General features: G+C 33.6%; 1 protein-coding gene and 1 pseudogene across 7 annotated transcripts in view; both read left to right on the forward strand.

Annotated features, from left to right (window-relative positions):
• Iqcb1 (IQ motif containing B1) overlaps positions 1-16,016 on the forward strand; it is a 50,019-nt gene that overhangs the window by 14,594 nt on the left and 19,409 nt on the right. For all 7 annotated transcript variants that reach the window (XM_023702240.1, XM_023702242.1, XM_023702239.1 and 4 more), the window contains 6 exons: positions 1,352-1,445; positions 5,262-5,361; positions 7,091-7,269; positions 9,581-9,690; positions 11,374-11,483; positions 15,445-15,587. In XM_023702240.1, the coding sequence (XP_023558008.1) occupies positions 1,352-1,445; positions 5,262-5,361; positions 7,091-7,269; positions 9,581-9,690; positions 11,374-11,483; positions 15,445-15,587 (736 nt within the window). The remainder of the gene's footprint in view (positions 1-1,351; positions 1,446-5,261; positions 5,362-7,090; positions 7,270-9,580; positions 9,691-11,373; positions 11,484-15,444; positions 15,588-16,016) is intronic.
• On the forward strand, positions 1,848-1,945 carry LOC111812880 (annotated as a pseudogene).

A 16,016-nucleotide genomic window follows, 5' to 3' on the forward strand; every position in this document is an offset into this window, starting at 1 on the left:
GTAGTGATTCTCCTGTTTACAGCCTCCCAAATGCTGGGATTACAGGCCTGCCACCATGCCCAGTCTTATTTGCTGTCTCAGGGTATCCTGGGGGCGAGGCCGGCACAGCAGGCCCAGGGATTGAATCCCTGGGCCCTGTGCCTGCTTGCAGGCACTTTAATCCACTGAGCCATTTGGCTAGACCTCACATGAATTTTTGAGGACACAAACAGTCCATTGTAGTCACCATGTTATGTTAGCCTCCACTTTGTGAGCTTTAATTATGTGAGGGATAGATACTGTCTTAGACTTAAGGAATTTTCAGGCTAATTAAGTAGGTAAGATCTTAGCTACTACTTTTAGCGCATTTAAGATGGGTGTACATTTAATTTTAAAAAATCACTAAAATAATTGTAAGAGTAAATTGAATGAGCAACACAACAACATGGACAACATACTGAGTAGTAGAAATATTTTTACCAGAGAATTTAACTCAGTAATCACAGATTCTACTTTTGGCATCTCCACTGGCATTTGAGAGGCACTAAATAAACATTTTTACATTTCATTAGATTTAATTTAATCCATGTCAGTTGAAGCAACATAAACAATGAGAGATAGTATTTGACAGTTATTTCTTTTGGAAAATTTTTTTCTGGCTGTGCTGCAAACTTAACTGAAATTCCTTTAAGCAAATCATTTAATTTTGCTTTACCTTATTTTTCTCATATATGAAATGATTTTGTCTCATAGATAGCTCAGACTATTCTATAAACTTTTCTTCTAAGCACTTTTGTTTAATGTTCCCCCTTAAAGGCTATTGATAATTATTTCCTTTCATTTATATAGCATACATTAATATATTATTAAATTACATGTTAGTATGTAATTAGTTAATATGTATGCCTTATTTGAAATGCTTGGGACATCTATATTTGCATGTGGTTTTCAACGCTGGATGCATAATCACACCACACTTCTTAGTTTATGAAAATATAGATGTTCACACTTAGTCTTTGGAGATTCAGACTGAATATATTTGGACTGACATTTGTGCACAGGTGTACTTTAAAACCCCACAGGTGAGTTTTATGAATGGCAATCAGTAGGAAATCCTATTGTATAAACTGGTATTGCATAAACTACCTATTTATCTGAATGACAACCATGGATAGCAGGTAGAGTAAATAATAATATACTGTAACCACAAGTTTCACAAATGAAGACACTAAAAATTATAAGATCTGATACTCATTAACTGTTGGGTCCAGAAAATGGTTTCTTCTCTTTTGGATCCCCAGAGAGAAGTCTCTTTTTAAAAAATTAAAACAAATTACATAAAAGTAAATTGGATTTTTTTGTGTGTGTAAAGGGTGAAGAAAAAGATGAATTACTACACTTTTTCCAAATTGTGACTGATTCTCTCTTATGGCTATTGGGAGGCCATGTTCAACTTATACAGAATGGTAAGGTAAAAGATTTTAACATAACAGATAATCATTGTAAAGTCAAATGCTAATGGTTTGACCTTTTAAAAATATATGTCTTATAAACTATATAGATAATCACAGTAAAGTGAAACTATGTTTAAATAAACCCATGATAAGAAGGAAAAAGCTATTTGAATATCTGAGATTTAAATAAGCACTGACAGTATATTATACTAAAAGGAAATTTGTAAGACATAAATTTCTTATTAGCTGTCTCTCTTTAATAAATCTGCAGTGAGGATTACCTAAACTATTTTGTATAAGAAAAATTTAAGTTTCAAAGATTATTGTGTTTTAGATCTACTGTGAGAGAAATCCTTATGTATGGAATAAAAATGATCTTAGTCATAGCCTAACCATAAGAGTAAGTTTTAGTGGTTGCTTCAAAAGTTTATATACTAAAATTAGAATGATAGAGAAGTTTAGCATGGCTCTGTGGAAGGATGACATGAATTCACGCAGTATTTCATATTTTTGTGAATGGTTGCAAAGTAAATTTGAAAAATTATAAAAATTTTGGTTTTATATGAAAAATATTTTCCAAAAATGAAAGCAGTTGAAGGAAAATATGCATTAAAATGATAAATAAGATTTACAGAAAAGAGTAAGCTTTGTGTAATTATAATGAGAAATATAAATGTTTTAGCTTTTATTTTGATTTCTTGAGACAGATCTATGATGGTAATTATGGCACAAGTCCTATTCTCTTTAAAAATCTAATCTAAAATAAAAATAAGACTAAAACTTGCTGAAAATGAAATAGGACTTGAATTTTTGTTTTTAATTCCATTTTTTTCTTCAGAATCATGTATGCACACAGAATCCAATATTTCTGTTAAGTATTTTTGAGAAAAACATAATCCCTGACTCTCAGATTTATTTCATTTCCCATTTTTTAGGGTAATTACTTTCAGTTAATATAACTGAAAGGGGGCCGGGGAGATGGCTCAGTGGAATAAGTGCTTCCCTGGCAAGCACAAGGGTCTGAGTTCAATCCCTGGTTTCACAAAAATAAATAAATAAATAAATAAAATTTAAAAAATATATATATAACTGAAAGGGTAACTTTCAATTAGTAATATTCTGAGTACTTAGGTCTATATAGCTAAGTAATAACCCTAAGTGCATTTTAAAAGCATTTTCCATTAGTTTCTCATTATGGAGCAATTATTATTATTATAAGTTCCCCAACTTAAAGAACTATTTAACCAGTAATAAATACACTGGTAACTTGGTTAACAAACTTAATTTGTTCCACAGTTCTGAGGAAGATGGCTGCATTTGTGTTCATGGGTGCGGGTGGGGAGATGGACTCATTCTTCACCCAGTGCAGAGTTGGGAAATGAAAGCAAACTTTTGCCTAATGCTTTTGTTTGTGAGCTGAATGGTTCATGAACAGTAGTGTTTCTAAACCAAGGTTCAGTATTGCTATACTATAATTAGAACTGTGGATATAAAGACCTAGTGAAAAGAGAGAAAAATATGTGAATAATTTTAGAAATGTACCTTATACTATTTTGAAAGAATGATAACAAAAGAGACACTGTTCTTTGAGTTAATCTATAGATATAAAGCATCCATAAAATAGGTATTAAAACTATAGTAAGTGATTATAAAATTTATATGCGACAAATAGATACATTGAAATTGTGATATCCTACAATCTTTGTCCTGTAAAAGGAAGCACTTCCTTGAAGAAATGCTAGACTTTTGGAATGGAATACACAATATAAGATGATCCTTCAGTGTCTTAAATGTCCAGTGCAAAAGACATACTCAGTCTCAGGGGCCGGCGAGATAGCTCAGCAGTCTAAAGTGCCTGCTTAGGCAAGATAAGCAGGTGCAAGGGACTGCAGTTCGATCTCTGGCACCACATGCTGCATCAGGCCCACCCTCAGGGTGGACTGAGCTGGCCAAAAAAAGAGAAAAAGAAAAAGAAATACTCAGTTTATTAGATTCTGTGCAGGGGACTTAGGAGCCTCTATTAGACAAATAAAGGCAATATGAATGGTAATTAGGATGATAACTATAGTGGATTAAAACACGCCAAATACAGTGAGTCTTAAAAGGAACTAATCATTGGAGTCAGCTAGGGAACTAACTCATTTTTTAAAACTAGTGAATAGAATCTAGCTATTTAACCTGCCTTTTCTTACACATATGTGAGGAAAATTTTCTCTATATAAATGTAATAATTGAAAGTTACATGATAGGATAATACCCATTTTATAACCCTTCATGAATTACCAGATTTAAAAATTGATTGGATGTGGTTGTCAATATATCAAAAAGAAATAACCAGAAACTAAGATCCTTCTAGTGGGTTATAAAATATATGTGCCAGAAATTGAGACCTGAATCATTTTAGTTACTTAGCCCCAACGGCCAATTTATAGAAAATCAGAAAAACAGTTTATATCTAAGAATGCAATTAACAAAACCTGCTCATGAATCTCAAAGGGCAATGATGATGAACGTTTAGAGCTTTCAGTGATACAAATAGCCTGCTCTGGCACACACGCAATGGGTTTGCCATCATAGAACAATTTGCACAGATTCTTCAACGAGGAAATTACAAGGGAAATTAAAAAGATACAGAAGAATAGCCCGTAGATTAAAAGAAATGCTAACAGTAGCCAGCCTTAAATAGAAAATATATTTAAGCACCAAGAGTATTATTTCCTATCAAAATAGCAGAACATAAAAAGCAATAGAAATATTTAATAATGATGGAATTTTTCAGAGTTTTTAAAGTTAAGTTTATTGGTATGATTTAGATATACATAATGATATCATTCATCATAGGGAACTTGTACCTGTACATGCTATATGTTTGGTTCCTCTTTTTCCTCTATTTTCCTTCCCTCCCTTCTTGCCCTCTTTATATACAGAGCCTTATTTCCATTTTAGTTCCCCACCTCTATTCCCTTTTCCTTTTGAACAATTTCTTCCTAGTTCACAGTATCTATTATACATTTTCGTTCTTATTTATACTTTCAGTTTTTCACACCAGAGAGGCAATGAATATTTACACATGTATGTCTAGTTTATTTCACTTAAACGTGTTGTATAGTGAAATGCTGCACTATATACATAGAAATGAAGATCAGAAATTAATATGAAAAAGAATTCAAGTAGTATATTCCCCCAGGAGATAAAAATGGAAAAGTAACAAAATGGTTTTGTAGAAGTTAAGATTGGATCCACAGAGCAGGGTTGCCAATACGCCTAGTCTCACTTTAATCTCATTTGGTTGATAGAGTGGAAGTGCACACTGTCATTTGTTGAGAATGTAGCCTGTGCTAGGACATTATGCATTAGACTGTGCAAGAGCTATTTATTTGTAGTTTTCCAGGTTAAAAAAAATGGTGGTTCTGTGAGGTTAATCAAGTTGCTTTGGCAGCCAGTAACATGCTTGGCTGCTCAGGTCATACTAGCTATAAACCATTAAAATTAAATTTTTGTATTTAATGTTTTGATTATTATTTACACACTGAAATTCATTGCTAAATAAATTTAGGGATAGGATGGATATATTATTTTATTTTCAATTTAAAAAAAGATAAGTTATTCCCTTGATATTAATAGTTTTCTTGACTTCACTCACAATTGTAGAGTAACTATTATTTATAATTATTTAAAACTTCCTACATTTAAAAATCTTTAATTGTATGGCACACAAATTTGGGAAATCTAACAGAAATAGTCAAGTTTTTTATTTAGTTTTAAAAGGACAAAATCCCACTTGTGTTATTCTAGAAACTTTATTTTAATCTTTTTCTCTTCTTTTAGTACTACAGAGTGATCATTTCTTACACTTACTGCAAACTGACAATGTTGAAATAGGATCTTCAGTCATGACTCTGCTACACAATATATTACAAATCAACAGGTGAGTTGGTTACTAATTTATTTTTTAGAAATTTAAGCAGTTTTATTCTAATTGTGCTAAAATAAATTGCATATGACTTGTATATGGTATTTAAGTTCTATTACCATTGTCTCTCAGAAAAAATATGACACAATATAAAAGATTTGGAAATTTGTTATCAAATTGGTATGTTATTCAGAGCTATACCAATTCCCTAAGATGAATGTAATTATTATGTATTGTGAATATATACCGGTAAAATTAAAAAGATCTTAGGCTAAATCTCAGACTTAGAGAATTGGTGTGATATCTGAAGAACAATATTGGGATCACAATAAAAAAAAATGCTTATATAGTCACTTAACAGACAACAAGCTTAGCATTATGGTAAGTACTAAAGGTCAATATAAAAGAAGTAATAATTGCTCAGATTAAAAGTTGAAAGGCAGAATATATACAGCTGGAATAATTCATTTTTTAATTTCAATATGGATTAAGCAACTACTGCATGCCAAAACCTTTATTTGTTGTTGCACTTGCAAAGCTGATTGAGATACAAACCTTCTTCAAAGATCTTATAATACAGTGGAAGAGATATATACATGAACATAATTATAGTATATTCTACTGTTATGTTAAAATTGTCCAAAGTTATTACAGGAAGGTCTAACCCAAAAGTGAAGGGAGGTACTTCCTGGAGAAGGTAACACCTGAGATGAAACTTTAAGAAAGATAAATTGACCAGAGAAGATGATAAAAGCACAAAGTTAAGAAACATCAGGCTACTGGTCCAAGGCAGAGACAGTTCATTGTTGCTTGGATAAAAAGTTCAGTGTTGGAGGTGACTAGCAACTTCTGCAGATACTTGCCTCATGAAAAATTTGTGTGCAGCTTAAGGAAATACATCTTACGTCTTGGGCATCGGAAATGATTTATTTGAAATTGTTCAGATTAAATTCAGTTTTGCTACTCTGCTGACAGTGGAAACGAGGTAAGGGGAACAGAACTTTAGACAAAGGTGGTGGTTGAAGGAAACAATAATATATCATTGAAAATACCCAATTTATTCCATATAAATCATAGTGCAGTATCTTAAAGGTCAAAGATACACCCCTAGAAAATCACTTAACTTTGTAAGGGAGTTAGTGAAAGAACACTCAGTTTCTGTTTTAGGTAACTTTTCATGACTTCAATAGTGTAAAATGAGATTGTTACTGTAATAATGGAAATAAAAAATTAAGTATGTAATCTTTGTGCATCATTAATAATTAACCTACTTGCTTATGATTTTGTTTATTATTGCTTATTTTTTCAAGAGCTTAATTTGCTATGTATTTAAAGCTGGACTTAAATTTACTATATACCTCAGGCTGGCCTCAAACTTGCAGTAATCCTCCTGCCTAAACCTCCTGGAGTTCTGGGATTATAAATGTGCTCCACCACCAGCACCTTAAGGTTTTAAGTTACTTTTTATTAATACTTTATAGAGTTTCTCTGAGGAGTTTCTTTGGCTGCTTTGTACTTAACTCTGTTGTACTTAGCATGGCACATTGTACCCAATATAAATTCAGTAAGTGTTAACTAAATGTAATATGATGTATTCTTGCAGCCACGCTATACATTTTAAAATGTGGCTACCTTTATGGATCAGGCCACAGAGAGGCATCAAGTAACTGAATCTTTTAATTTGAATTGGTTGTAGTGACTACACATAAATTAGTAATGATACTTTTCTCTTTCGTTCTGTTAGTGGTGATCTGCTCAGAATAGAAGGGAACACCCTGCATTCGATTTTAGATGAAGTTATTTCTAAGCTTTTATCAACCCCTAGTCTACACATAAGAAGTACTGCTGTGACGCTTCTACTGTTGATGGCTCAATCCCATCAGGAAATTTTGATTTCATTGAGACTAAGTGCCTGCTACAAAGGTAGGATACACATACTTTCCTTTTATTGGGATTCTCAAAAAGAAAAATTTTATTAGTGTTTTGTGACACACAAAAGTCTTATATTTTGAAAAATGAGTCACTGAACTTCGCAGATAAAACATAACAGATACAATTTCAGAGAAAAAGGCTTTATGTAACTAAGCTACTTTACCATCATGTCTCACCAGAAAGCCTGTGGTACTTACTGATGAAGTTACACTAAGTACCTGCTGTTCAATAAAAAGGTTATATGTTAAATATACCATAAGATGAAGTAAAATATTGACCAAGAGATCAGTGGGCTTATCAAAGTAGTTGAAAATAGCATTGTGGGGCCAGGGAGATGGCTCAGTAGAATAAGCGCTTGCCTGGCAAGCGCAAAGGTCTGAGTTCAAATCCCTGGTTCCGCAAAAAAAAGAAAATAGAGTTGTGCCTAAGAGTTGGGTGACCTTATCAGTGTTCATGTCAGTTAATAAATTCTTTAATTTTTCATTGTCTCTCCTAAAAAAATAAATAAACAAAATCTCCCTTGCCTATAGAATCCAACATATATGCATAAAAAATCAGAAATTTTGAGAATGAAAGGATCCATTGCTTTACTATTATATAACAGCTTTCAGATAATTAAGCCTTTACTATGTGTTAAGACACTGTTCTCCATACTTTACATGTATGAAGATATTTAATCCTTATACAAACTCTTCGGATACTCTTACATCATTTAATAGATACAAAGTAAGAGGCATAGGAAAACAGTAATTGGCTGCAGTTTACTTAAGCAGTTATTTTTTTCCAACTTTCAAGCAAAATTGTATATTTGCTTTGATTTATTTCTGTGCTAACTAGAGTCTTGTGTTGTAGTTTTTTTTACTAAGCATTCAGGAAATGTATTTGCAGTTTATTAAATATATTTAATATACAAATATATCTTTAAAAGATTATATTATACAATTAATACCTAAACATGTAGAATAGCCATTTAATCATTCTTGGATGATTTGAAAGACATTTTAGTAACTTAATTTGCATCAGTGATTACTGTGAACATTTTAATTATTCTATGTATTATAAAAATAAAGGGAGAGAAAGTTCCAGTAATAGGACTAGTTGATATTATGCCAAATATACATTTTTCAGTTCTGCAATTAAAACTGAAGGAAAATGTCCTGAAGAGTTCATTACAAAATACTTTTACTTTAATCCTTCTTCCTTTCTCTGACTGATATCTCTACAAGAGAGTTTATTCATGTTATTCAAGATACTTTAAGTTGTCGGTACTGTTGAGAGCTTAGGTCTTAAAGAGAATACGATATAGAAAAAAAGCCCATGTAGCAGTTTTCTGAATTGTACTGTACTAGATCATATTATTTACTTATTTATATTATATATGTATATTATAATATATATAAATTGTAATATATAGTTTTAACATGTTTTAGCGATAGTACTTACTTTGTACCTTTAGTACTCTACGTTATTTTGGGTCTAAAATGCAATGTTCTAGGGTTATAGCACTTTTATATTTGCTTAGAAACCTAATGATTTGCCCCAAAACTCTATAAGTTAATGTAAGTTAAAATTTTTTAAAAATCATTAATGTATGTATGTATATATGTATTTATTTATTTATTTATTTATTTATTTGGTACAGGGTCTCACTACACAGCTCAGACTCATAGAGTTACTCCTGTCTCAGCCTCCCCAGTGCTAGGATTACAGGTGTGCACCACAAAGCCCAGTTTCTGTGGCCAGGGTTCCGGGGTGGTTCGGCATGCGTTACCAGGGACCAAACTCGGGGCATTGAGTTTGCCAGACAGGCACTTAGACCACTGAGCTATCTCCCCGGCCCCAAGTTAATAAATTTTTATTTAATATTTTTTCTTAATTAAAATGATTAATAATAGCCTGCTTAAGTGCATTTATAGGGTAGGTATATAATGAGTATGTATATGTGTTCATAATGATTTATTTTTAAAAAAAATTTTGCAGTTTAAGGTATTTGTAGTCAAATAAAAAGTTATCTCTACTCTTTCACTCACTGCAGTGATTCCTCTGACCCTCTTGGATTTTTCTGTTATTAAAGGTATGTTTTCATCAGGCCTTACACTCAAATACACAAGAATTCTCAGGACAAAAGACTATGCAAAAGACCTCAACCTTGAAGTCTTTTAAGAGAGAAAAAGAAAAATCGTATGATTATTGATGTGTTTAGTCATTTCTAAACCAGGCTTCTTGAAATGCAAATTAATACTGATTAGATAAGAAAACCGTATTTCATTGTTAATCATTGTACTTTTTATATTATTTTTAGGACTCAGAAACCTACTAAATAAACAAGAAGTTGGGACAGAATTTGGTCAAGAACTTGGACAGCTCATTAGTGTTTTAAGCCCTACACTCTATCAGGAAGTAGAAGAGCAGGTATTAAATTTTAAAAATAATGTACTCACTTCAGCAGCACATGTACTAAATTTTAAAAACAGTAATTTATGTGATACTTGCTGATTGTATTGAACCTCTATGTACATTAAATATTTCTCTTTATTCTTCAAGCAGTGTGCTTCCCTTGGGGGAAAAAATATGTATGTAAGATTTTCCATTCAGTCTACCCATAATTTCAGTCTTTATTTTATAATTATTTATAGATTCTCCCACATCTGTTTTCTTAGAATTTTTCATGAAATCCACATTTCTGACATTTTTCTTCTTTTGTCTATAAGATATTTAGCTGGGGGCCTGTAATCCCAGCACTTGGGAAGCTGAGGTAAGAGGGTCACTATAAGTTCCAGGCTAGCATGAACTGCATAAGACCTGTCAAAAACAAAAAAGGTAATTTGAAAAAAGTCTAAGTATAGAAAAGTGTATTTATGACCTCCTATACCTTGTCTTATTTTTTGAGATATAACAATGGTGCTGTTTGTCTCTATGTAAGAAACTGTAGTAATAAAAATTAGAAGTTTGAGTCAGCAAGTTACTATTTTACCACACTTAAATATGGCACACATATTTAAATCTAAAATAATAAAAGATATTTATGTAAAATCCCAAACCAAAATTAAAAAAATTAAATTAAATTAGATCCCAAAAAGGTAATACATTTTATTTATTTATTTATTTATTTATTTATTTTTCTGCAGTGCTTTATTCCAGCGGGCTCAGTCCTTCTTGGCAGCTGCCTTCCTCATGGCAGCCAGCATGTTGCTCAGCTCCTCACACTTCTTCTTGGCCCAGCTGTGCATCCGCAACCTTTTCTTGATGAACTTGAGGTCACGTTTGTCCTTGGAGATCTTGAGCAGCTCCTTGGTGCATAGCTCATAGGGGGCAAAGCCACACACCTCCCAGATCATGTCCTGCACAAACTTGGTGTGTTTGGTGAGGCCTCTGCTCAGTTTGCTCACATTCTTAGTCCCTTGTGGCCCTTGTTGAGGCCCACGGCCATGGGATAGCCTAGGGCCATGGCTACAAACCATGAAAAGAAATCTAGCTAGGCAGCCCAAGAATGGTGGCCCACATCTGGAATACCAGCACTTGGGAGGCTCGGGGCAAGAAGATCACTGGCAGTTTAGGCAGGAGAATGATGCAGACAACCGGAAAGAAAACAGAGGAAGAGAATTCCCTTCTGTGTGACCCTTTGTAGCTCCCAGACTAATCTCTAAACTGTGCAAATGCTGGACAGGCACAAAACAGCATAACAAAAACAGAGAACTAAACAGAGATTTGACCACTTACCCACAAAATGTCATCAGTTTACCTTCTAAACCTAGGATGCTAGCCTATTAAATAAAAACATTAAAAAATTACCTCAGAATAAACTATGACAGATTAGGCAGTCTTTGAAAAGGAAGTAAAATTAGACTTTAGAACCAATGAGACAATGTTTTGAATATATTCTAGGTGTTGTTTAACTGAATGTAACAAACCTCTCTTGCATGGTGAGCTGTAGTATTCTTAGGCCTTTCCTGTGCTGAGCCTAGGAACTCAGTGATGCTTCCTATCATGTGAGAAGTGGGATTTGATTGATACTTGCCTGATATTATAAGGGTAACTATATTTTAAATGCTATTCTAGAGATTCTGCTAAATTATTTCTGTTGAATTATTTCAGAAGCTACATCAAGCAGCTACCTTGATTCAAGCTTATTGGAAGGGCTTCCAGACTAGAAAGAGACTAAAGAAGCTTCCATCTGCTGTAATTGCTTTGCAGAGGAGTTTCAGGTAAAACCATTTTGTTCTAGGAATGGTGATCTTTCTTTTTCTTTTTTGAATGGTGATCTTTCTAAAGTGCAGTTGAAAAACTTAGTTTTTGTTGCTTTTATTTCCATTTTGCTTTTCAACTTTGTAATGTTTCCCTTTTTTCTTGCACTTATTCTGTTCCATATGTTACACAGTTACCAACACTCCAGTCAGTAACTAGGGGATCAGGCAGGAATCTGATGTAACCAGTATACCATCTTGTCTACTTTTTAAGATTTGTTTCTGGGCCAGTGATTTTTATATTATTAAATGTTCAAAAATAAAAAAAAATTGTGTCATTTTCATATATAGTTATTATAAAAATGAATGAATATATAAAAGTTAAATAGGTTAACCTGATTTTCCTGCATACATACAGTATGGATTGATGTAGGCCTAGAGATATGACAGTTTGTCATTTATTTCAAGTAAACTAAAAATGAAATACTGAAATTATGGCCCACTTTCTTTTAATTAGGGTTGTCCTGTTTTTATAATTTAGTCAGCATTTATGAAGAATGTCCGGAATTCAACATTATCAAACATTCAAATAGTAGAATACAATTTGGAAAGAAGCACTCAAATGTTAAGTCCTGGTAGCTCTATCTGTGGGACCCCTTGGGAAAGCAGCTAGCAGACCTATCATTGTCTTTTAAAAGTAGAATCTCGAGCAGAAAGGTCTCAAGTGCCAACCAGCTGTCTAGGTGCTGGGGTAGACTGTGGTCTCCCTTTGAAATAGCTAGGAGATTCGTAATGCGAAAGTAAGGCAGTATCTCCCCTTGCCCCAGGCTGAGTCCTGGCTGCCAAGACCCTCCAGAGAAACTCTTTTCTACCACTGGCCCATTGAAAGTTGGTTTAGCTCCTACTTTATGATAAAGTAGAGCCATCTCTGAGGTGGTATTTTCATGTAGTCAAGTTTTAGTTTACTAAAACGAAACTGGTATATTACAGAAATAAACATTTAAAAAAAAAGAAAACTGAAACTATCCTTATAGTACCTGCAGCTGCATTTTTCGGTTATAAAAACATTTTAAAAATAGCTCTGGAATTCAAAATAGTTTTGTCACAGGCTTAAAGACATTGAAGTCATTCTGACTGTGTCCCTTAGTGGATGTCCACTTGTCCATTTGTTGAAAGTTTTCTTCAGGAAAGACTGAAAGATGCTTATAAATATTATTTGGCATGAGTATTGCTGGTGTAATGTTTTAAACATGCCCCAGATGGTTAGTACATCTCAAAGGATGAGAGAGAGAAGGCGGGGGAGGAGGTTTGGGGACAGTGTAAGACATTTGCATGTGTGTCCCACTTCAGCAGCTTAGTGGCTGAGTGACCTTGGACAAATGGCTTCACCTCGCTCAGCCCCAGCTTTCTGATCTGTAAAATGGGGGCAGTAGGTTACATACCCTATGAGATTGAGATAGTATGTTTGAGATGATAGCTTTTTGACATATCACCTAGAACTTAGAAAATGTTAAGAAGAAAATATAGATGGTACATTTTCTGCCTCGAATATACACAAATCTAGACAAATAGAGGCACTACATAAATAGTACTTATGGGAGGCAGATGTTATACATCTGACATTGCTTGAAATTTATTACCTATCTTATGTTTCTTAAAAAACGTATAAAAGCATTTCTGTGGTCAAATAAAGAAATACTGAATAGAGAGCCACAGTCTGAAATGCTTTGGATGTGTCTTTCTCATAATTCTACTTGCTATCATCCTCAACTCTCTGTTCCATAGATAGATGGATAGATAGATAGATAGATAGATAGACTGTGTATTTGGTACAGGGTCTTGCTGTGTACTTCAGACTCAGTTCCTTATGCTATAAGAGAAATATAACTCCCAGTCTTCTAGATATCAGATGTACTGAATTCATGTTCCATGAAATCAAAGACTATATTCCAAGGAACAGTGGAACTTAAAAATAGGAAAGCTTTATTGAGAGATAACTCTTGAGAGATAAGGAGGGTCCTGGAAGTGGATTGCCACCGAAACCCTTTGTTGGGGGTAATACACATAGCAAAATCACTATGTGGGTACAACATGGGTCAAACTATAAGATTACGATTATAGCTACTTAGCTAATACTGGTCCAGTAGGGAAATAAGTCACATAGTGAGGGTGTAAGGGAAAAACAAAGGCATTTTGGGGAAGGGATACATCCTCTAGTCACCCAACTGAGTGTCTGATGTGGACTTCCTGGACCAGGTGCTAGTACAGTATTACTGCAAGTTACTGCTTATCCCTTAGGGAAGGAGGTAGGCCTGACCATTCCGTCTCTCTCTTTTGAGGCCTGGCCTTCTTAATTTGCGGCTCCAACCACAGTTCTGATGTCTTTATTTTTCTACTGGCCTCTTTGAGAGCCCTGACTATATAATAATTTTTTTCTCTAATTTAGCTGCCTATTATACTTCCTTTCTAGAACTGCAATACACATGCTAGGTAGTCAGGTAGCTACTAGTCCTCATAGAGAAATCAAATGGAAAATAATCTTTTAATTTTTGAATGATTATAGTTCTTATCCAAATAGTTAGAATGTAATTAAATGGAACATATAACACTTAAAATCACCTCAATTCCTAAGAAATATTTTCAAGCATGAAACTAAAGTATATGAATACACCAAGTACACAACTTACTGCTATTATTTTAATTATAGAAAACCTCTTTTATTTCCTTGGCTTGTATTTCACTTCCATTTTCATGCTGCATGTTTTTTATTTCTTTTTTTTTTACTTTGCTGTATCTCATAGTTTCTGTACCTAAATTATTTCCCCAGCTCAGTTTTTTAATTAAATGTCCTAGCATTGCAGCTGTAATGCATACCACATTTCTTATACTAGTACAATATTGAAAACATAATATAAACATTATAATCTGTAACCTATTAAAAGTTAGAAATGGTGTTTTGAATTTTTTTTTTTTTTTTTTTTTTTTTTTTTTTTTTTTTTTTTTTTTTTTTTTTTTTTTAGTTTTTTGTTTGGTTGGTTAGGTTTTTTTGAGACAGGATCTTGCTATGTAGTTCAGGCTGGCCTTGAACTCACTAGGTAGTCCAGGCTGGCCTCAAACTTGTGGCTATCCTCCTGCCTCAGCCTGGCAAATGTTGGGATTACAGACATGCTCCTCTGTACTGGGCAGTAAAATGGGTGTTTGTTTTTTTTTAATGATTTCTTTTTAAAGTTATAATTGTTATTAAAATTATTACACTTAAATGTGTTTCTATTTTCAAAACAAAACCCTCTCTACCTAAAACATGAGATCTAGCCAAGCTAATACAGTTGTTGGCAGTTTAATTCTAGGAAAAGGATCCAAAAAGAAGCATGCTCTGGAAGTTAACACATACAAATTAATTGTATAGGGGCTGGGAGTATGGCTCAGTGGGAAAGCAGGAAGGGGAGACAGGCAAGAGAGACAGACAGAGACAGAGAGACAGAGAGACAGAGAGAGACAGAGACAGAGACCGAGACTGAGAGAGAGACCGAGAGAGAGAGAGAGAGAGAGAGAGAGAGAGAGAGAGAGAGAGAGAATTCAATAGAAGTAAAATAAACAATATAATTCAGTATAATTTACCTTTCTTGTCCTCCTGATTTTCCTTTCCTATGGGAATCTGGAAGTGTTTTGATGTATCTACTGTAGACTAGTATTTTTGGTCTTCTTATAATAGTGGTGTAGGAAGCAACAGAAACTGAATTGGAATGGCTCGAAACATTTTAGTAAGTAAAAGCAGAAAATACAAAAGCTTTTTCCAGTTTTTGATGAATGTATTCAAATATTTCAAAACTTGCACAGCTGCAGTGCATGACACCAGGAACTATCTTTAAAATACATTTTCTGTCTGCATTTATTTGATTACTTGTAAAGATGAGATTTCTTGAATAGACATATGAGCTATGACATTGTGTGTAACTACTTAAACTTACTGATTCCATCACAGATCTAAACGAGCAAAGGCACTGCTAAAGCTAAATAGGCAGAAGGAAGAAAAGGATCTCAAATTACAACTGCAGCTTGAAAGACAGAGAGCCATGAGACTTTCCCGAGAATTACGGCTGAGTATGCTTGAAATTGTTCACCCAGGTGAGTGCAGTAGCGGCCTTACAAGTATAACAATGTAAACTTTAAAAAAAGAAATTTTTTTAGCTACTGGATGATGTTCTTATCTATTTAGATCTTTGCCTTGTTTCCCGCATCATATTTCTTATACTAATATAATATTGAAAACATAATATAAACATTATAATCTATAACCTATTAAAAAGGTCATAGATTATATAACTCCCCTCCAAGAAAAACCTTGTTGAATCTGAATCAAAAACTTACAATTTTTTCCAAATTCAGACCTATTAGTTGATGATGAGCAATTTCCCCATCAGGTATTTTTTTCTTTTAAAGGTAACTTGATGAAACAAAATTTATACTTGGGCCAGAGAGATAGCTTAGCAGCATAAGCACCTGCCTGGTAATTGCAAGGTCCTCAGTTTGATCCCCAATGCCAAAAAAATAAAA

Source organism: Octodon degus, unplaced genomic scaffold (assembly GCF_000260255.1).
Source record: "Octodon degus isolate 3935 unplaced genomic scaffold, OctDeg1.0 scaffold00147, whole genome shotgun sequence".
NCBI lineage: Eukaryota > Metazoa > Chordata > Mammalia > Rodentia > Octodontidae > Octodon > Octodon degus.